Source organism: Excalfactoria chinensis, chromosome 7 (assembly GCF_039878825.1).
Source record: "Excalfactoria chinensis isolate bCotChi1 chromosome 7, bCotChi1.hap2, whole genome shotgun sequence".
Lineage (NCBI taxonomy): Eukaryota > Metazoa > Chordata > Aves > Galliformes > Phasianidae > Excalfactoria > Excalfactoria chinensis.
In genome coordinates, this window is record NC_092831.1 from 24,920,603 (window position 1) to 24,941,721 (window position 21,119).

The 21,119-nt window shown below is 49.9% G+C and overlaps 1 protein-coding gene across 5 annotated transcripts in view; it reads left to right on the forward strand.

Moving 5' to 3' along the window:
* The first annotated feature begins 1,114 nt into the window (after window positions 1-1,114).
* SATB2 (SATB homeobox 2) overlaps window positions 1,115-21,119 on the forward strand; it is a 128,394-nt gene continuing 108,389 nt past the window's right edge. Inside the window, exons 1-3 of one of the 5 annotated variants that reach the window (XM_072342273.1) lie at window positions 1,115-1,162; window positions 4,137-4,215; window positions 6,686-6,904. In XM_072342273.1, coding sequence (XP_072198374.1) covers window positions 6,736-6,904 — 169 coding nt within the window. In that variant the 5' untranslated portion in view covers window positions 1,115-1,162; window positions 4,137-4,215; window positions 6,686-6,735. Of the gene's footprint in view, window positions 1,163-1,406; window positions 1,627-2,589; window positions 2,780-4,136; window positions 4,216-5,636; window positions 5,764-6,368; window positions 6,498-6,685; window positions 6,905-21,119 lie in introns of those variants that run through there. The other 4 variants (XM_072342275.1, XM_072342276.1, XM_072342274.1 and 1 more) reach the window with 4 other exon arrangements.

Genomic DNA, 21,119 nt, shown 5'->3' on the forward strand with positions numbered 1-21,119 from the left:
AGGCAGAGCGTGGTGGCCGTGGGGCAGCGAGTGGAGCCCCTTCCCCGCCGTGGACACGTCGTTTTCGGGATCATTTAGCTGCGTGGTTTCCAGCGGCGGTCCTTTCCGAACCCGAAATCCGTCACGGTCCCCACGCGAGACCCGGGAAGGGAGAGGGGCCTGCGCGTAATCTCTGCCCCGTTCCTCTCCTTGACCAGGATAGAGCGTGGTCGGCCGATTCGGGGCACGGCCGGGAGCAGCCGTCGCGCGTGGGCACGGCGCCGTCGGGGGCCGAAGCCGAAGCGAGGCCGCCTGCGCGGGGCCAGCGTGTGGGAGCGGGGCAGCGGGCGGTACGGTGCGATGCCGTGCCAGGCAGCCAGGACCCGCGGCCTCCGGGAGCCACGGGCGGTACCGTTCTGCGGTGCCCCTTCGCAGAACGAGTGCTAGCCCCGACTCCGAGAGCTCCTCGCAAATGTCTGTGCGCAAGGGAAGGCGATATCCTGAGGTCGCGGGAAAAGACCACGGGCTGCTTGCAGGCGTCGAGGCGGCGGGGTTTGGCATTTTCCTCCCCCGGGACCCCGTATGCGGGTCCTCTGCGGAGCGCTGTTGCTGTCAACACGGGGCTTGCGAAACCTCAAGTGCTTGAGCGCTGCCTGCCGGGCCGTTGTGGGGCTTTGGGCACGGACAGGAACCGGGATGGGGACAGAGAGAAGCCCGCTTCGCGGCGTGACCCGGGAGGCACCGGACTACCTCACATTGCCGCACCTGTGCGGTATTTGCGCTCGTGGGACACTTGCTGCTCTTGTGTATTAGGGTGCGTTTCCTCGATGTGTTCGGCGATATTCTCAGCCTTTACAGTTCAATAAAACCTCTGTTGTTTGTCTTCACTCGAAATCCCGCGCCGTGGCTGCCCCCTTTCCCCGGGCAGCTCCGCAGCCCTCCGCTATTTGCACAGAGAACCATAAAGCCGCAGCCTCAGCCCTGCCGCCCGGGCCCCGGCAGCCGCAGGCTCTGGGGGCGGTGGCACCGCACGGCTCCCGCAGCACCTCTTTGTGCCTCGCGGTGCGGGCAGGGAGCTGCGGGTTACGGGTGCTCCGTGCCGTTTGTTTTACGCGAGCGGGCTGGCTGAGAGGAGCGGACTTGTTAGTACGGGTAGAAATCGGGATTGAGAACGCAGAGCACGGTGAGGGACGTGGCGGGATTCGGGAGAACTCCCGAGGCGACGGCGCCCGACGGGGCGGTTCCGGTCCCTCGAGCCGGAGCCGGCCGTGCAGAAGGGCTCACACGTCGCTAATTGACCCAAATCGTCGCAATTACAGCGACGCGTGCCGCGGGCGCAGGCTCTCGGTGCGGCGTACTAGGAAGCGGCCGCCGTCGCTCGTCCGCAACTCGGCGGCAGGCGGGGGCCGGTAGCGTTCGGGGCCGGGTCGGCTCCGGTTCGTTCGTTCGTTCGTTACTTCGCTCCCGGGGCTGGGCAGGGCGCCGCGCTCTCAACGGACGCAGCGGAGCCCTCTCTTCGTTTCTGGCCGGGAGCGCTCGTTCGAAGAACAGCCGCAGGACACGGGTCCGCGCCGACCGTTTAAAATACAGAAACAGGTTTCTTTTGGCAAATCCCTACAAGCCGCACGGGCACGCACGCTGGCAACGGTGAGGGAGTTGCCGAGCGGGCATACGGCGGAGAGGCCCGCGTGCGGCCACGTGTGTGCGGGGCGAGCCGTGACCGGGCGCGGGCAGAGGCCGGAGCCGGGCGGGGCAGCGACGGGGCTGCGCCGTGCCCCCGTTGTGCTGCTACCGGGAGTCTTCCTTGACGGTCGGTACGCGGCCCTTCGCCGCGTTACCAGCGTTAGCGGCCAGCGACATCTCCGAGAGGAAGCATGAAAGCAGGGCTACGGTCTGCGGAGACGTTACCCTTCCAAAATCACCGAGTCGCACCTCGGTCGCCTTAAAGACGCTTTTGGTTTGGTTTGGTTTTTCTTTTCTGACGGGCACGGCGCTTATCCGCAGTGCGAACCGAGAGGCGTCGAGAGCCGCGTGGCCGAGCCTCGGAGCTCGCGGGCTGCCGCTCCGTTCGGAAAGCAGAGACGTGCGAACGGGAAGCGGCGATGCGGCGGCCGGCTGTGCGGGCCGGAGCCGGGGCTGTCTCCGATGGGTTCCGCGGGACCCGTCCCAAGACCGTGCGAGCCTTCGCCTCAACTTCGCGGCCCGGCCCGGCAGCGGCAGAACCGAGGCGCGGCCCTGGCAGCGAGGCTCGGCGAGGGGATGCCGCTGGGGAGCCGAGCGAGTCGAGCGAGAGCTCGGGGCCTGCGTACCGCCTCACCGGGATAACTTAGACGACGTCGGGGCGGAATGGCGGGGCCCTACCGGGCCCAAGCAGTGGGGCCCGGCGCAGCACGAGAGGGACGGCCGCTCCCGCAGCAGGTGCTGCTCGCCCTGCCCGGCCGACCAAGGGCCGCGGGCGGGATGCAGCCGAGGGCGGGCGGCGCTGCGCCGGCGCCGATGCCCGCGCGATGGCGCTGTGCGAAGGGGAAGGGGACGGCGCCGGGCCGGGCCGAGCGGGGACGGCGGGACGGCCCGGCCACGGCCACGGCCCCGAGAAGGGCTCGAGCTCGGGGCTCGAGTCCTGGATGCTGAGAGGGGAGCCGGGAGCCCTCGCTGGCCGCGGCTCCCCGACCCTTCCCGGACTACCCGGGGCAGTCCCGCCGGCCAGGGACCTTCGCGCTTCGGGGTAGCGCCCCGCGGGACGGCCCTCCCAGCCCAGGCTCACGGCGGCCGCGGCGGTGCCGCACCGAGCCGCCGTCAGGTCTGCGGCGCTCCCGAACGCAGTGATCTACGGGGACGCGGGGAGGAAGGCTAGAGCCCGGGAAGCGAGCAAAGCGCCCGCGGACTGGGGTTCAGCGGTGCCGCCGCGGGCAGCGAGGGCGATTGTCAGGAGGAGCCGCGCGGGGCGAGCGTGGACACGGCCCGGCCCGGCGGCAGCGCCTCTGGAGCAGTGGCCAATGGAACCCAAACCTTGCCGAGGTGGTGGTTCCGTTCTTTGCTTTGTGCAGATCTTTTTATTTTTTATTTTTTTGGTCCGGAAACTTGGAAGCGGGGAGTGCGGAGCTCGGGGAGCTCACACTGCTCACGGCGCCGGGCGGGAGGGCAGGGAGCTCCCGCGCTGCAGTTCGCATTAGAAAAGAAAAAAGAGGTTATGGTCAGTAAGCAGAAATCCATTTCTTCCTCTAGTGAGATCGGGACGGACGGGAAGAGGCGACGAGAAACAATCGCCCCTTTTTATTCTTTTTTTTTTTTTTTTTTCTTTTTTTTTTTCTTTTTTTTTATTCTTTTTTTTTTTTTCTTTTTTTTTTTCTTTTTTCTTTTTTCTTTTTTTTCCGGGGAAAGTAATGGCAACGTGCAAGTCCTACACAGGAGGAAAGAAAAGCGTTTGTAATTTGAAACAGAAAGAAAAAGAAATTATTAGGAAAAACATAACAAAGAAAGCAAACACGCCGTATCCTAAAATCTATCTGAATTAATGTTAACGAAACGGGGGCTGCTGGCCGGGACGCAGCGCTCGGTGCGGGTCTGCGCCGCTTCGGCAACAAAACGCTTCCGCGTCCGCGTTTCTAAACGATGACCGCCGCCGGCTGCAAAGTTAGGGCAGCGTTTCGCAGGGCCGCCCGGCGCGTAACCGCACGGACAGACCGCGGACGCGCCGGCGCTGCGGGGCCCTGCGAGCGTGAGGCAAGGCGGGCAAAAACCAAAGGCCGAGGAAAGGTGCCGAGGGTTCGTTGCAAATAAAGCAATTGCCACATATATATTTAAGTGTATTTAATCGTATGTATTATTCAAACGCCCTTCTGACTAGTTTAATAATTTAGAATCGATAGTTTTCCTAAAAACTTTATGAAATATTTACACGCTATAAAACATTAATGGATTAACGAGGCGGCGTGCTCTGATCGGAGCCCTGCCGAGGTCCCGGGATCCGCACGGCTCCGCTGCTGGGAGAGATCCCTGACGCCGTGTGAATGGAGATCCTCCGACGGCGTCGTTTATAAAATCGCTCATTAATGGGCTTGGATTGAGTCCCTCCATCCATCCACATCATCAGATATAATAATAGTAACGAATCAGACGGGGAGATCCTGGCTAAACCGTTGGCATTTTTTTTCCAGAAGTGTCGAAGTCCCAAATTCCCAATTCCGCCAACTTTGCGGCCATTGATCCGCGGGAGTTCAGAGTTGGACACCAAAGGTAAGAACAGAACATGCTGCGATTATTCGATATACCCAGGGAAAAACGGAACTTCCCCGTGCGCGGTGCGGCACTGCGGTGTGAGATGAAGAAAAAAAGGAAAAAAAAGAAAAAAAAAGGGGGGGGGGGGAAGGCACCTCGATTTTTTCAAAAAGAAAAGCGGCACTTCGCCCAAGAGCGGGGCTGCATCGCGAAGGGAGAGGAGGGGCCCCGAGGGATGCCCAGACCCGCTCTCGCGGCTTCGCTCCGTCCCGGCCTGGGGCAGCGACACCGCGGCGGTCCCCCCCTCCGCCCTGCCCTGCCCGGGCTGTACAGCCGCGGTGGCGGAGACGCTTTTCGGGACTGGGGCGGGAGTCGCGGGGCCGAGCGGCGTCTCTTACCCTGCCGCGGTCTGCCGCTTCCTTGGCATCGCTCCCGGCACCGCGCCGGGACGACCGAACGCTCACCGGGACCTTCCCCACCGCTGGGAGCCGAGCCCGGGGCAGCGCGGCGGGGTCCGCCGGCGCCGATATTTTCCCGCACCCCCCCGCAGCCCCCTCTTTTCCTTTTTCTTTTTCTTTTTTTTTGTTTTGACCCTCCGGCGCCACCGTAAAAGGCACGGCTCTTAAGGCGGCTCGGTGACGAGGGCGGCGTGGCGGGTGGCACTCGCAAAGCAGAAAGCGGAGAGGCGGACGGGAGGGGGAGGAAAGCCGGGTGCACTGGAGCGCTCCACCGTTTTTTCTCCCCGGCCGTGCGCACGAACTCGCCGGCGGCGATTTCCCCGCTCCACCTTAACGTGGGGCTCGTTCCGCCGGTGGCGGGCGGAGGGAGCTCGGGGCGCGGGGCTCCGGCGGCCCCGGGCCGGGCAGGGGGCGCTGCGAGCCCTCGGGGCGCGCCTGCGGGCACGGCCTCGCCGGGCAGCGCCGCACCTTGCACCGGGCCCGCACCGCGCCCCGCCGGAGCCCCGCCCGCTCATCCCCGCGCGTCTTGCGCTGCCCGCGGTTCCGCTGTTCAATAATTCAGCGGCGGCAGCAGCCGCTCCCGGCCGCCTCTCACCTCCTCCCGGCCCCGCCATCAATTATTCAGAGCTCGCTCGGTAGCCGCCTGCAGCTGGGCGCCGGCGGGGCCCCTACGTTGGCAGGGCCACCCGCTCCCAGCCCCCGGCTCCTGTCAGAGGGGCGGTGGAGGCTGCGTGGGACCGGGCGTGCGCCGGGGCTGGATGCCGGTGGCAGCTCCGTTCCTGCCCGGTCGGTCCCCGCTCCTCAACTCCGGCTTATCCTCTTCTCTCTCTCTCTCTCTCTTTTTTTTTTTTTTCCTCTTTTTTTCCCCTTTCTCCCCCTTTCTCCCCCTTTCTTCTCCTTCTTCTCCCGGCTCCTCCTCCACCCCTGCCCCTCGGCCCTCCCCCCGCCCCGCTGCCCCGTCCCCGCGCCCTCCTGCCCCGCTCGCCTCCCGGCTCCCCATCCCGCTGCTCTGCCCCTTCCCCGCTCCCTCCTTCCCCCTGTCCGGCTCCGCTCCGTTTTCTGTCCCCGCGCGCACCGCTCCATGCCCAGGCGCTCCGGTCCCCGCCAGGTGGGTCTCTGCCTCCCACCGGCGGTCGCGCCGCCGCCCGGGCCCGAGCGAGCCCCGCGGCGCGGTTTTTGCGGGGGGGCGGGCAGGGGGAGGGCTGTGGGGGCGAGGCGGGGTGGCGGTGTTTGGGATGCACAGCCCTGGGACGGCCGCGCCGCGCACACACACGGACAGGCACACGCACACGCGCGCACACGCACCAAATCCGAACGCGAGGACGGCCCCGAGCGGGACTCGCTTCGTCTCGATGATTCAACGCCGCCGATAATCGCTCCTCCGCTCTCCGCGGCGAGTCCCTCCCGCCGCCGCCGTCGCCGGCAGAGGAGGGAGAGCTTAAAAGCGACGCGGCGGGGTCGCCTCTTTCCGCGCCGCTCGGGAGCGGCTCTGCGGGGCGCCGCGCGCCTCCCGCTCTCGGCACGCGCCGCTCCCAACGCGGTCGCGGATCCGCCTCTCCCAGCCCTCCGCTCCGCACCGCGGCGGCGGCCCCGCGCCTCCCCGCCCCGCGCCCCCGCCCGCCCGCTCCGCTCCGTTCCGTCCGCCGCCCGGGACCCGCCGGGAGGGGGCTCCGGCCCCGCAGCCCGGGGCGAGGGCGAGGAGGGGGCTAGGAGTGGGGGGAGCGGGAGAAGGGAAGGAAACGGCGCGCGAGGAGGAACCGAGAAAACTTTCCACCCTGGATTCTCTACTTTTGATCCATGGACAGAGCCCAACTCAGCCGACTTACAGCCAGGCTCTAAGCAGTAAGTACGGCGGCGGCTCCCGGCGGTCCGCGGCGGGCGGCGCGGGGGGGAGGCTGCTTCTCCCCTCCCCTGCTCCGCGGCACCTGCCCGCGGGGGACGCCCCGAGTCCGCCCGGCCCCGTCCCGCCGGGAGCCGCGGGGTCCCGGGAGGAGGCGGCGGCTGAAGCCCCCTCGTTTCTTTTGCCCTAGGTCCGTGCTCCTTCTACTGCGACCTGCCAGCGGGAGCCGCGTCCCCGAGCATGGAGCGGAGGAGCGAGAGCCCCTGCCTGCGGGACAGCCCCGACCGAGGCAGCGGCAGCCCCGATGTCAAGGGCCCCCCCCCCGGGAAGGTGGCCAGGCTGGAGCAGAACGGCAGCCCCATGGGCACCCGCGGGAGGCCCAACGGCGCCGTCGCCAAGCCCGTGGGAGGTATAACTGTGCTGTGGGGCGCGGGAGCGCGGGCGGGTCCTGCGGGAAAGCTTCGGCCGCGCAGCGCCCGGCTCGGCTCCGGGCACCGGGAAGCGGCGGCCTGGCCCGAGCGGGGCGGGCGGCTCGGGGTACGGCTCTGCGCGGCGGGCACGCGACTCTCGCGGCTGGGAGAGCCCCAGTGCTGCCGGCTGCGCTTGGCAGCTCTCGACGGGTTTTAAGGGGGACGGGACGGGAACGCACGTGCGAGGGTCGGCTCTGACAGCTGAACTCTTCGGTGTTACTTCTGCAGTGGTCCCGCAGTTGTCTGCGGTGCCGTAACTTTCGTACTTTGCTGTTTCGCTGCCAGTCGATTTCGAGTTCCGAGAGTTCTCCACGTAACACACGTGGTTGCTTTGCTTTCTTTTCTTCCAAGCAGCCCAATTTTCTAAAATGCTCTGTTTTCCCGGCCGACCTCTGATGCCGCTGTATTTAATGCGGCGTAGTCTCGTGCTCGGAAAATCGCATCTAAAAGTCCCGAAATTAGCCGTGTGCTACGAGCAGGGCGGGCCACCCGTAACGTTACCTTTCTCCTAAAGCTTCTCTCCGTATTTGTATTTAAAACCGCGCGGAGAGGGAATACACAAACGCGGTTGTTTATACACAAAGAGTCTGTGTAAATGACATTGCGAGAGATACTTCGGGCTGGCCGTCACATGACTCCCTGCTACGTGAGATTTGTTTAGCGAATTTCCATTAGATGCTGATTTAGACCTCTTTGGCTCAATAGGCGATCTAATTGCTGAGGTTTGCTAAGATCTTTGCAGATCTTATTTTCTTTTATTTTAGAAAAGTAGGACTCATTTCTGTACCTAATGAAGGGTAAGAGACCTCTCCGGTTTTCTCTGTTTCTTGGATCGCTGTGTGTCTGCTTTTAAACTTCTTAATTGTTTTCTTCTAACCTAGAGGAGAAGAAAGCTTTGCAATGAGAGACTTGTAGCACTAATCCACTTACGAATTGATGGAAAAGTAATTATTGAATAATTATAAAAATCAACGAGTTAATCATATACAAAGTGCTGGAGTAGTAATGAGTGCAGTTTTGGATGCCTTTGGGAGACTGAGGCGTTATTGCTGCTCAGTTTTATGGGGAATTTTAGAGCTGAATCTTTCTGCTCGTGGGCCTTACTGAAGTACGCTTTCAAAGAGCGTTTTTAAACGTTTTGGAATATGCATACTGCTTTCTAATTGCTGCCGCGGTCGCTAAGAAATTCCTCGGGCTTTACCGTGATATTGGTGGCTCAGACTGAATCTGGCCTGTTGGGCCAGGGAAGATTTCTCACACGACAAAGACTCATTTCTGAAAGCGAACTTTTAAGAGCTTGCATTTTCATTCATTACTCTTTGGCTCATTTCTAACGCTGGGCTGGAGTGGAGTGTACAAGTGTGGGGCAGTAGGTAATGCATGAGAAAGTGTTTGTCCTCGTTGGTGTTTTTTAAACAGTCGGAATCTCTTCAGTTCTAAGCGATTCATAATAAAGTTTATTCATTACTCCGTATCGATATTGAAAGCAAGAAGAAAATTATTCCTGTCTGAATACTTACCTAGGTTCTATAATACTCAATACTAAATTAGTTAAGGCAGGTTTCTTTAATAAGATAATGGTGCTGTTTAAAATTGATTTCATTTTCTTCCTCTCCTGGAAATGCTCTCAGGATAAATCGACAGCTGATTTCCAGATATTTTTCCTCTGCTCTTTTTCAAGTCTGATCTCTAAGAACCTGTGTGACCGAGCGATCTCGTTCTGGATGCAGATCACACTGTTTCAGTATGTCTGGAAGTCTGCATCTTTGCAGTAAATGCTGCAGCATTCTTAATTCTTTTTTTCTGTCCAATTGTGAAGTGCAGCTGTAGGCATTAGCGGGAGGACTTGTAAGCTACCGACAAATTAGTATAAAACTTCTCCTCAAACAAATATTGATAAAGGCCCTTTTAGTGCTGTTCCTGGTTTTGATAAAAAGGGATCTACTGAAGGATGTGGTGAAATGCCATCCAGGGTTTTGATTGTCAATCTTTCAGTTTGTTCTTACGTTTCAACCTCAAAGTAAGTGCTAAAATCAATTGAACGTGAACTTCAGGAAAGAAATGTGAAATACTTTAGTGAAGTCAGACACCAGTTTAGTTTGGGCTTTTTAAATTTATTTATTATTTTAAATTTATTCTGTAAAGTGTATATCAAGATTTTGAAAGCCAGGACAGACACCAATAGTTCTTTTGGGCCTTGGAGATGTAAACGCTGATGCTCCTTCTTCCCTGTCAAGTGTCCTGTTGGTCTGACACTGTGTGTTTCTGAGCAAAATCCCCGAGAACAGAGAAGTCAACTCTAACTAACTGGTGCTCTGATGAGAACGGTGACCTTTGGTAACAGGTTTTATAGTCACAGTTATGTTTGCTACCAGTTTCTTTTCAGATGGACTCCCTGAAAAACAGAGAAACGTTACATTGCTGTAGGGATTTGTAGCTTTTCGCCTAGGTTTGTGAGTGGGGAAGTGTGTGGATTTCAGCTTTTGTACAGCAGGCAGAAGAGCAGTTTTTCTCATGAAAAAATTAGTCCTTATGACTCTCCTTTTTTTTTTTTTTCTCCTGTTCCTAAACTGAAGGTACTTAATTCAGAGGCCATTACACAGCCGTAATAAACTAGCAAAGGTCAGAAAAAAGATAAACGAGCTCTTAAAGGCTGCAGTTAATGGGGGCTTTAGAAGTTCCGGTGCTGTTTACAATATTGTTAGTGTCAGTCCTACGTGTTAGAGTCCAGTTCTTGTTTGCCCTGACTAGCCCGGTGCTCTGTAAAACATTTCAGCAGTTATCCAACTTGTCTGTTCTATAACTCATATGCAAGGAAGCACCAGTGCTCAGACACACAGGAGAGGCAGATTTATAAAGGTCCCTGGGAAGACAACAACAAAAAAGGCTAATATTGCTTTAAAAAACATATGAAGCCTGGGAGAGAGTTTGAAGCAAGTAAGAGCACTGTGGTGTTGACAGCTTTATGTCTCTGTTGGGTAACATTCACTTACTAGAATTGGCGTCTCCTTGCAGTTAGTAATTCACTCCATAAGGATTTACAGAAAAAAAATCATTAATGGCTAAGAAACTTATATTTGTAAGATCGTTGACCACAGTTCATGAACCTGTTTGTGGATGTGTGTACGCTGTTATGTGCTTGTTAGGAAGAGTCTAGAAAGTGAGCATCTGCAGCCTCTGAGCGCAACTTACGTGCCAGGGTACGGGCAGAGTTGTTATGAAATTTGGTTTGCTGAGGTACCAATGTAGAACCTTCATACTGCCAAGGAATGTGTTCAGGTTTGGGGCGGGAAATGACTGCAAAAAGATTATTTTGATGCGCTCTGATAGTAATACGTTGTGCTTCACTTAACTGCTATCATACGTGATTTAATTGACAAAATATTAATGGAGAAGAGATCTCAGGGATGGCTCAAACTAAATGATGCGGGACATTGATCTGCAGTGCGATTCCCGTGCTTACGTGGAGTCGGGTGCATGGGTAGTATGGACAGTGACTCTGTGATGCAAGCTCTGCTGTGTCAGAGCCATGTCTGCCCAGGTATGGGGAGAGATCTGCTCCGAGCTCTCTCTGGGGCAACCAAAGTACTGACTGAGGATGGTTGAAGAGTTGTTGGTCAGAATCCATTCTATTTCTGCAAAAAATGCCATAGGATCTTCGCTGTCTTGTATATCTCTTACAAGCATTTGATGTACTTCAATAGAGAGCAAAACTCACATGCAGCTGGAAGAGTAGAGCTTGCTCAGCTCTGCTATTCTGCTCTAAGCAGTCAGGTGGCATTAAGCTCTCGATGGGATCCTGAAAGCAAGAGAGCATGTTCCGGTTGCCTCTACTAATTGAGCCAAAGGGTCGGTGAAGTTTCACATGATCTTCCTACCTAGATGAGGGCTATCTCCTTGCTTCCAAAAGGAAGCATGTAGCTATTTAGAAGAACTGAGTGTTTTGAGATACAGAAGCACGAGGGCTGCGGATCCTTGTTAGTTCCAGAATCAACAGTGCGTGACTGTATTTTCTGTTGCAGAATAGTTGGAAAATGTTGCCTTTTGTTTCAGTATGATTCACTAGGAATTACGAGGAAATGTAAATGCATTTCTAGTATGTAACAAGGAAGAGACTTTTAGTTTAACGTGAAGCTTAAGAAAAGCAAGGCAGTGATTTCTTTTCCACGACTGACGCCTAAAAATGGATTTCTGATCTTTTTCCCGATTTCCCCCTCCTTTTCCAATCAGCTTATGTCACTTAAATAGAATAAACAGAGCAGTCGCTCCTGGAGGGTCATGTAGTGTATCAGCTGTATTTCTGCTGAGGTAGAAAAATAGCCTCTCTTTATGTGTTTTCAGTAGTCGGCCTGTTATTAAAATAAAGACACGGTCGGTTAGAGTATATGTGCAATTGAACATACACATTAAGCAGAATATAGGGTATCCACCCATTCGGTGACCTAGGCATAATTTGATGTTTAGGGTAATTTTGGAACTCTAAGTTGCATCTGCAGAAAGCCACTGGCAATTTTGAATTCGAGATTTAAGATTAGCTGTAGCAGGATTGTATTTTTTCCCACAACAGTTCCTAAGTATTTAGCGTCATCTCCCCGCTTCCTCCCCACCCCACACACAGCCACATCAGTGAACTTGATGCGTTGTCCTCATCACGAGCCAAAGGAAAGAAAAAGCAACCATCTTTGAAGAAATCGCTGTTAATTCTTTTTCCCCTCCCTGTGTAAGTCGCGTCCTGCCTTTCCTTTCTGTTGCTGGGACAGTCAGAGTAGATTCATTGTCAATTATTTATAGGGCTCTTGTTTGAAAACTCTTGCCAGAGTGATTCTGTCAGTGACTGCCCAGGATTCTCTTGTTGCCTGAGGAAGATGGCAAAACTGTACTCAAATCCACCAAGATGCCAGTGAGGAAACATCCTTCTGAGACATGTCGTTGCAATATCTTGCCCTCTCAGAATTTATATTAAGTATTTGAACATCAAAAGAAGAAAAACAGTTTTAAACTTCCGTTGTTACAAAATAAAGATTAAGTTTAGAGATTTCTTTCCTAAATGCTTAAGTTTTAGGAACCTTCATATTCTATTTACATATATCTATTTTTTTCACTGCACTAAATATTTTGTCTAGATTAAAAATGGGAAAAGCCCAGTATAGTATAATTGTAATCAAATTGTCATTTCGACAGTCTACAGTTGCCCTTGCAGTTGTAGTAGAGGCTTTCAGAAGGTATCAGTTAATACCTTAAAATGCCTTAAAAAGTGTTTGAGTTTAATGCTCTTCATGGAGATGCTAGCCTGAATAATTGTATGGTTACTTTCATTATTACTGTTCTCCTGAAAGCTGTCTGCCTGGGATGGTGAGGAAAGAGGCCGCAATGGAGATTTGGAGCTGAAGTGAGCTGCTTGGATCAGTCAGGTTTTTTGTCACTCGTAGGGGTGCAGAAGGTGGTGATACGGTGGCAACCACGGTGGTGGGAGCTGAGACAGCTTTAGTGCAGGCATGTATTTATATTCACCAAGCAGATGTGTGACCTGTTTAGGAAAACACTTTTTTGTGTGTGTGATTGAGCAGTCCCCAACCCGCTTTTAAATCCTATTTTTAAACTTCTTAAAATAGCTGAAAATCTGTAAAACTGAGGAAGATTTTTTTTTTTTTTTCTGAATCCTAAATTGCAAAGCATAGATAACTTAGGCCTTTAATTACCGTCCTTCATTGTAATCTAGTTAAATTAGTAACTACTGCTGTGTTTTAGGATTAAAGGGCCAGTTGTCCAAGGTATGAAGCATTTACCAGCTCCCTTTGAACTGACAGATCAGGATTTGTTCAAGATAACCCGTGTCTGCTGCTGGCCCTGGTGACTGCCAGCACAGCGTGGTCTTCCTGGAAGCATGAGGGGCTTCAGGCCAGCCCAGCATGCCTAACGAAGGATCGGCGCCCTCATCCTGTACCAAGTGTGCTGGGTCATGGATGTTGATCCTCATGGTGACGTGCGTCACTAGCAGAGGTTTAGGGAGCAGTCATAGCCAACAAAAGGCACCTGAGCAGCTGATGGCTTCTGAGAAATATTTCCTAGCCTCTAGCCATACTAAACAAGAATTGCCCCCGCCAAGCTTAGTACTTGTTGCAGAACACTCCTCAGCGGCGTACCTGCTCTAGTGTTACATGCAAATCAGTTAAAACGGTATGGAGCACAAAAAGCGTGCTTTGCCGTTTAATTTGGGAAGAACCATTACCCATCTCAGTGAGGCTGTTGTGGCCATTCACAGCAAACTGACGGCTGTAATGTGCGCTGTGTTCTCTGGCAGCCTGTGTTGCCGATGCTGTTGCAGTTGTAGCATTAAGATTTTTTTTTAATTCCACGTACAGAAGCATGCACTGCAGCTCTTATGTGTATTTTGCGTCCCATCTTCATTCGCTTTGATCCAAGTATTGGTATGGAAAATGATATCATTCTGTATTTCCAAATTGATTACTTTTATTTTACTTTTTTTTTTTTTTAATGTGAACTAATATTTTAATTATTTTTGTTGTTTTTCCATTTAAAATAGCTGTTTGTTTGTTTTCTTTCTAAATACCTGTATGAGCTCTGCTGATAGCATCTGAAGGTTTAAAAATAGACCAAAATCTCAGCATTCCGCTGTTAGTGATTATTTGTATTCAAGGCTGCTGACAATGTGAAACCCGTACAAACAATATTTGATAGTTGTGGGTTTTTTTACATGTATTTCTTACTCTGACTCCTAAAGATGTGAACACTGACGTTGCTGTTATCTGAGGACTTATTTAAAACATTCTAGGAGTCTTTTCTGCTTGGAATGAGACAACACAAATAATTTACAGGGTGGCTTAAGAGACTGAGCAAGAGCCCTGCATTGTTAGTATCGTAATCCTATTGCCAGGGCAGAGGCTGCACGTCTGAACTGAAGATATGTTTTCAAGTGTCTGTCAAACGCTCAATGAGGAGATGGTAGGGAAAAGATAAGATTGTTGTAATTTGTATTAGATTTATGAAGAGGACATAAGGAACTTGAGAAAAGAGTCAGGTAGATCCAGATAAGAGTTTAAGGATGCGACTTGTTTTCTATATATGACATTTGCTGCCTGATAGTTTAAACCTTGTCTGTAATTTTGCTTTACCTGATGTCCTTTTTATCAGTTGGACATGCAATATTAAGTAGGTGGGCATGCAATATTAAGCAATCTGACAGTGTGTTGTTAGTAGCAATGCCAGCAAGGTAAAAAGACTCAGAAGAAGTTTAATAAAAATAACCTGTCAGACTGCTTTATATGAAACTGAGGCATCTCGTGAAATAACCGCACACCCACTGCATGCTTGTAGCTTGGAGGAAATGGATCCCACTGAAATATGCTCCCTTATTTATTTCTAAAGGCACACAAGGAGATGAAAGACACTGTTGATAGTCTGCCTCTCAAAAGTGCAGAATCTGGCCACAAATGTCCAATGAGGGACCTTTTCTTCTATCCAAACCACGATTTGTATCAGTGCATACAGACGCAGAGTTGCCTTATTTATCTCTCTGTTAAATTATCCTATTTCTATTGTATTTTGTTGAGGTGCCGCAGGGTTAGTCTGCCTTTACTTACGTATCTCTGGCACTGCACTCACTAGAAGCTGCTGACTTTGTCTACACTTGGACTGAGACTTCAGATAAGTGAGGTAACTTAACTCACCATCTTAACTTACCATAACTATACCATCCTGGTAATCTAAACTCAGAAGGAGTGTTTTGTCATAAATTTTGCTGACAGTCACATACTGGAAATGAAGCTTGTCATTTTCACAACTATAACTGAGCTATTTTTCCAAAGTAATATAAATTCATATTTTGAGCATATTTTGGTTTATATGCATTTCCATTATTTATATATTAAAATTAGATGTGCACAATTTCCAATCTTATTATTTTGAGTGGTTATTAAGAAATGTAGTTATAAATTATGAGTTCTACAATACTTCGGTGTAAAAGGTGATTTTCATAATGTCTTTTCCCAACTTACAAATAACTTTTTTGCCATAATACAAACATGCGAGCAGAGCAACATGATAGATGTCTCTTTAAGTATCGTAGTAAAAGAAAATGACTTGTATTCTGAGGCTGTGGATAGTTTATGTTGTTTTGGACCCATTTCCCAAGCAGTGATCGAAAACAGATTACAATAACAATTATACAGTCAGAAGATGCAATATCCATTTCTGCTTTAATTGAGTGAAAGAATAATAAAAACATCATTAAGAAAAATGAGGTGGACCTGTCATATACTCTACCAATTTTTAGACTTGGAGAAAATGCAGAGTAACAGAAGTATGGGCTTTTTTCTCTCTCTCTCTCTTTTTTAAGTTGAGTTTGTAGCTCAAGCTCTGGATGGTAGACTTCGTGACAGCTGCTGTGAGTGAGGATGCAGTAAGTAGGCTTGTTGCTTGACTGCTCTTGTTGAGCGTTATCTGAGAGCCTGGGTTTGGCTTAACAATGGTAATGCTTCTCACATTGGTTTGAGCCTTACTAATTATATTAATACTGTCATGGTATCGCACTGCCCTGCCGAATTGGTGGGCTCAGAGAATGCCACGAAGAGGAGGAAAGTAGTAAAAAAGACTTCTCCTTCAGAATAAAGTGCTGTGCTACTTTGTGGGGAAAAAAGGAATCTGCTGTAATTATTTTTTCTGTGGGTGATATTTTTTTTCTTTTTTCTTTTTTTTTTTTTTTTTCCCACCTCACCTAATTGTGAACCTGGTTTCCAGTAGAAGTACTGGGTCTCTTAAACCATTACTGAGACAGGTTCTTGGATGACCCCAGCGTCTCAGGCTGCAGCCCTGCACATGTTGAGGCCCTGTGCCAGGCAGCATGTGCAGCTGTGCCGCCCTTGAGATAGGACCCAGTTGTAATTGAAGGCCCAAGGCTTGGGGAACCTGGCTCACAGTTTTCTCCGAAGCCGAATGCTAGAGCTGTGCGCCCAGCATCCATTCAGCTGTACTATGCATGGGAGGAGATCCTCACTGCAGCAACCTTGTCTGTAGTCATACACCACACAGCTTTGTAAATCAGCATTTGGAGTGGTATCCGGAAGTGATCTGGGAGCCAACTCAGCCTTTGGAGAGCAGATGTAATCTGCTCCCTTTGGCTGACACCTCTGAACAAGCACGTGCATTTGTAACAGCAGGAGTATCTGGTTCTCTGGTGTAGCTTAGCATACAGTGTTGTTGGAACTTAGCCTGCTGAGCCCCAAAAGCTTGGATTGCTGGCTCTTAGCCAGCGAACCCAAGCATGGTAGCTTGGCCTCACGGGGTCCTTTGCACTTTCTCCCCAAAATATAGCTTACTAGCTGAATAGATCAAGTGTACTGTGTAGTTGAGACGGGATATGTCTGTTGACTCTTGTTCCTTGACCTTATGACCTGTCTGGTGAAGATGCTGTAGCTGTTAAAATCTGTTATACTGCTGGCTGGTAAAAGTAAATATATCTGAAAGGAGGATCTTTCAAAGGAAGACTTGTCATATGTGTGGCATCTTATTTGTGAAAACCTGGGGTGTTTCCCTCACAGCCTGTTATCTTCACTTCTTGAAAAAAGGAATCGGGGGATGCCACTCCATGTTCTCTCTCCACAGGGCTGTGAGATGTGGACAATGAAGTTGTAATTTAAGGCTGAGCCCAGATCCTGTTCTTGGTCCACAGTATGGTAAACCATAGGTGCACGCTCAATGAAGACATACAGCAAGTTGAGTGGGGGAAGGGAAGGCTACTTGCTTCCCAGAGCAGGCTTCTAGAACGTGGCTTCTATGTCTTCTTTAGTTATGGGTTCTCTCCTCCATTCACTCACCTGAAGATCTGACAGTGGCTTCTGAGGTCCCCTTGTACCAAACAACTACCGTCTGGTAATGATGCTGCTGTAGCATTTAGTTGAACCCCTTGCTGAAAGCATAGCAGGATGAAGGGCTCTGTCAGTAACCACTGGGTTTAGTGGCAGTTACTCTTAGACAGTGTGTAATGTTGTTTATCCTACCTTCTGCTTCTAATTTTTGTCCGTAAATGGTTCTGCTGTATGTAGCTTAAAAATGAGCTTTTCTAATGCTACTGGTGTCGTAAAGACATAAGAGAAAGAGGCGATGATTACAGACCTACTGAGCTTGTCTTATAAAGGAACAGCCTGTAAAAGGACTTGAGGAGGGAGATGTAGCTGCAGTCTCAGTAAGCTATTCATCTGGTAACATGAAGGAAGATGATAATATTTCCTCTTGTCAGGGGTTGTTCACAGAGGAATGGACGTGAAGGGGAAAAGAGCTTGTTGGTAAGTCCCAATGGAGATCCCACAGCAGGCCTGAGCATGCTGCACAGCTCTTCTCCAGAAATAAAACCTCAAACCAGCTCCAAAAGCTTTTCTGTTACATTCCAGGGGACTTATCCTGGTACCAGGAGACTAGTTAATAGAACCTTCATTAAAATGCTTTTGCTCAAAGATGTTTTTCTTTTTGCTTTAAAAATTATATAATACGGTGGCATCTGCGAGCACCACCAGTTAAGGGCTTATTAGTGGTTTCAGTTTTCAGGGTTTTAAAATGTTGGTCATTAAAATTAATTCTGGGTGGAACTCGGCTTAGAAAGTCTTATCCCCCCTCGCCTTTTTTTTTCTTTTTAAAGTTGAGAGAGAAAACAAGAAAAAGCAGCCCCCCAAACAAAGCAACAAGAACCAAACCAACAAACCCTCCTGAACCCTAAACTTGTTTTTAAGTCACAGAAACCAAAACCTAAAACTTATAGAAAATTAATGGCATAAGAGCACGAGAAAAAAGAAAAAAATCCAGCTTAATTTGGAAGGGTTTCCTTCACTGGTTTTGAATGAAATCAGTATATTTTCCATTAGTTCATATTATAAATTACTGCTGCAGGGTATTTTTTCTTCTTATGTTAAGTGGGAGACGCAGAAGCAACTGAGCTGTTTTATTTAGGAAAAATGTAGCAGTAGTGTCTTTGCCTTTGCCTTTCAGTGTGAATTGGAAGGACTGTGCGTGGTGCTTGGTGAGCACACAGGCCTGGTGCTGGCATAAGCTCTTCTGTTTGTGTTTGGGGCTGCCTGGCAGGGAACTTTGAGCTGGAACAACGGGATGGTTGGCTGTGCCATCTTCTGTCTTGAGCTCCTGTAAAACAGTGTTTTGACGTCCGCATTGTCCTTTACTGCTCATTTTGGTGGCCGAGTGGAGAACTGGATGTGCTTTGTTCTCCTGTTTAATTGCTTCTGCCTCCTGTCTGCTCTGCTGCAGTCTTAGCCTTGCCTGGCTTAACCATTCTGCATCAGAGAGATGCACTCCATGCTCAAGCAGCTACTCTCCTCTTACACCCATGTGGGACAGCAGGTCTGAGCTGACACTGAGTTACTGTAACTAGTTCAGCAGAGGTAGGGAGCTGCCAGGAGCAGCTGTGCCACTGTCACTAGCAAAAGGCCTCATCTCCCTTGACTACCGTTTCCGTCCCAGGCACACAGCTGAAGAGGCTGTACTATAGGTAAATATTCCATGTCCCCGTTTATTTCTCATTTCTCCTTAGTTTAAACACATGCTCTCAATGCTGCACTTTTTTTTTTTTTTTTTTTTTAAATAAGAAATCTGAGTATTATCAAATCAACTTATGAGTTTCATTATATGTTTCTGTGGTGGGAAAGTGGCCTGGAATATTTTGTGTCAAACAGTAAAGCTGCTATTTCAGCTCAGGGAAGGATTCTTTGGTGTGTTTAGCCATCAGAAGCACAGAAGCAGGGGACATCTGCAGAGATGTTAGTGACTGCTTTATAAAATTTCCTGAGAGCCGGGGTAGTTGTGATGGTTGGGTGACTGAAGCCACAGAAAGGACTGGAAGCTGAAGAAGGATGTAAATAATATCTTGTGGTTTGCATTCACCATTGGCTAAAATATAATATGTAGAAATGCATTTCCTGCCTACAGATTTATTGAATATTTAAAGCCAGAAAAAATAACAGAGGAGGAGAAAGATATTGTCCTTAGTTTATTTCCTCTGGCCCTCCTCAGAAGAAAACTTCTACAATGTAATATTATTTAACATGATTTTTTATTTGTTTGTTTCTTTGACAAACATTGTATTAAAATCATCTGTGGGCCGAGTTCTTCTTCACTAAATTGCATCCTGGAACAAATTATTTGCAACAGGCTTATAAACCCTCAAAGAGTAGGAGTTTAACAGCATCGCATTACTGCTTGTGTACAGAATTAGATATCCCGTGTTTTGTCTAGAACACATTGGAGAGCAGAGGATTAGCAAAAAGCAGGATTCTTCTCTCTGAACAAAACTTCTTATTATAATGAGATACTTGGCACTTCTTTTTTTTGTTTGTTTAGGACTGCACATCTGTGAAGGTGCTGGTGTTGCCTCTGATATTTGACGTACAGATTTCCCACAGGCCTCCTGTCAGTGTGCACACTGAGCTTTCTTCGTGTCTTTCCAAGTGCTTAGTGACAAACAACTGCAAAGTAACTCCTTTAGTCCCCAGTAAGAAAGATTTACGGTGGAAGAATTCCCAGCCTCATAATGAGACTGTTGTAAGTTGATGGTTGATATGTAGGAGGCTGAAATACAGTCCATTTACCCAAACTATGCATTTATTGCAAGCTTCGTGCAAACTGCATGTATTTTGTCCAAGTTAATTATATTTAACATTTATGAAGTGGCTTGAAAGTGAGCTTTAGTGGATGTGAGTGACCCTCATTGATATGTGTAAGCTCCATCTCATCTTCCTCTTTGCTGGACTGCACGGATGTAGGCTGTACCCAGGGTCTGCTTCAAGCCTGATCCTTCCTGAGTGTGAACAGTCGTATGTGCATGTGGGAACGGCACAGACATGCCTGTTCAGCCCGTCATCGCGCATCCTGTATCTGCAGGCCTTATTTGGACTCTGCAGGATTTTCTGGGTTAGATCTCACATTACCACCAGCTATTGCTGTGCTGCCATTTCAGTAGGAGCGGTGTTGAGATCAGAACATCGTAACTGTTTTTGCAAATACTTCCTGGTTTCCTTTCTCTTGAGTGGAAAAAAGAAAAAAGAATGCAGTTGATCTTATTATAACCTTTTCTTCCCTCGTTGTATGTTTGTTCATCTAGGTGAGCCCCTGATTTCTGGAGTACGCACTAAACTCTCATCTCTGTAAGCTGCAAACCCTGATCCCTCTTTTGAAAACGTGGCACCCTGAAGCTTCACTTTATTTTTGCTTTGTGATGCTGTTCAGTTTTTCAGAATCTAAGTAATAATAATAGAAATATTTATGTTGTACTTGGATGTGGGGTGGACATCCTTCATGCAGAAACAAAGTTAGTTCTGAATAACTGAAGCTGTCCAACTCGTCTGCTTTTTACCTTTTCAGTTAGAGGGGCAGGATGTTGGGAGGAGAACTGGCGAGCCTTTCCTGTGTCACATGGGTACCGATTTCTCTCTTTAAACTGGCTTTCTCAGTTTAGGTTCACAGGTTAGGTTTGGAGACTTTTGTAGTTTGATTGCTTCCTGTGGTTACTGCCAGTTGTGTGAGCATGTTTGATTGTTAAATGTGTGGAATCCTCACCCAGATCATTTCCTCAAGATGCCCCATGCTTTAGTAGCAGAGCCACAGTGTTGCAGGGATGGGCCCTCGTATGTGGAAGCCCAGCTGAGGTTGCTAGGATTTTAGTGTTTTGAAGGCATTCAGGATTGAGTCTAGTAGATCAAGTGCTAAGTGAAAATGCAGTGAGTAGTCAGGAGTGCAGAACAACCTGCTTTTAGCATGTGGATGAGATTTTTAGTCATCTTAGCATTCTTCAGAGTTTTTTTTACTTCTTTTCACACTGGACTTGGCGGTACGTGTGTAAATGAACACTCGTGGATGCTGCTTGCTTTTTCCTAGGCTTGATTTTTTTTCATCCCCTTCCCCTATTGGAATGATTAGTTTAGAGAATGACCATGATTAGCTTCGAGAATGACCTGAAGTACAGTCACTGCAAGGGAAGTGTTTTCTGCATACAGTAATGAAGAGTTTTCGGTAGTTAATGAATTTTTGAATAAATGTCCTGGTTTCCCAACCATATAAACTTGCTTTGTCTTGGAGAGAGATTGCTCTGTGTGTGTGTCTCTGTTAAAAAAAAACCAACAATCAAAAACCCCGAGC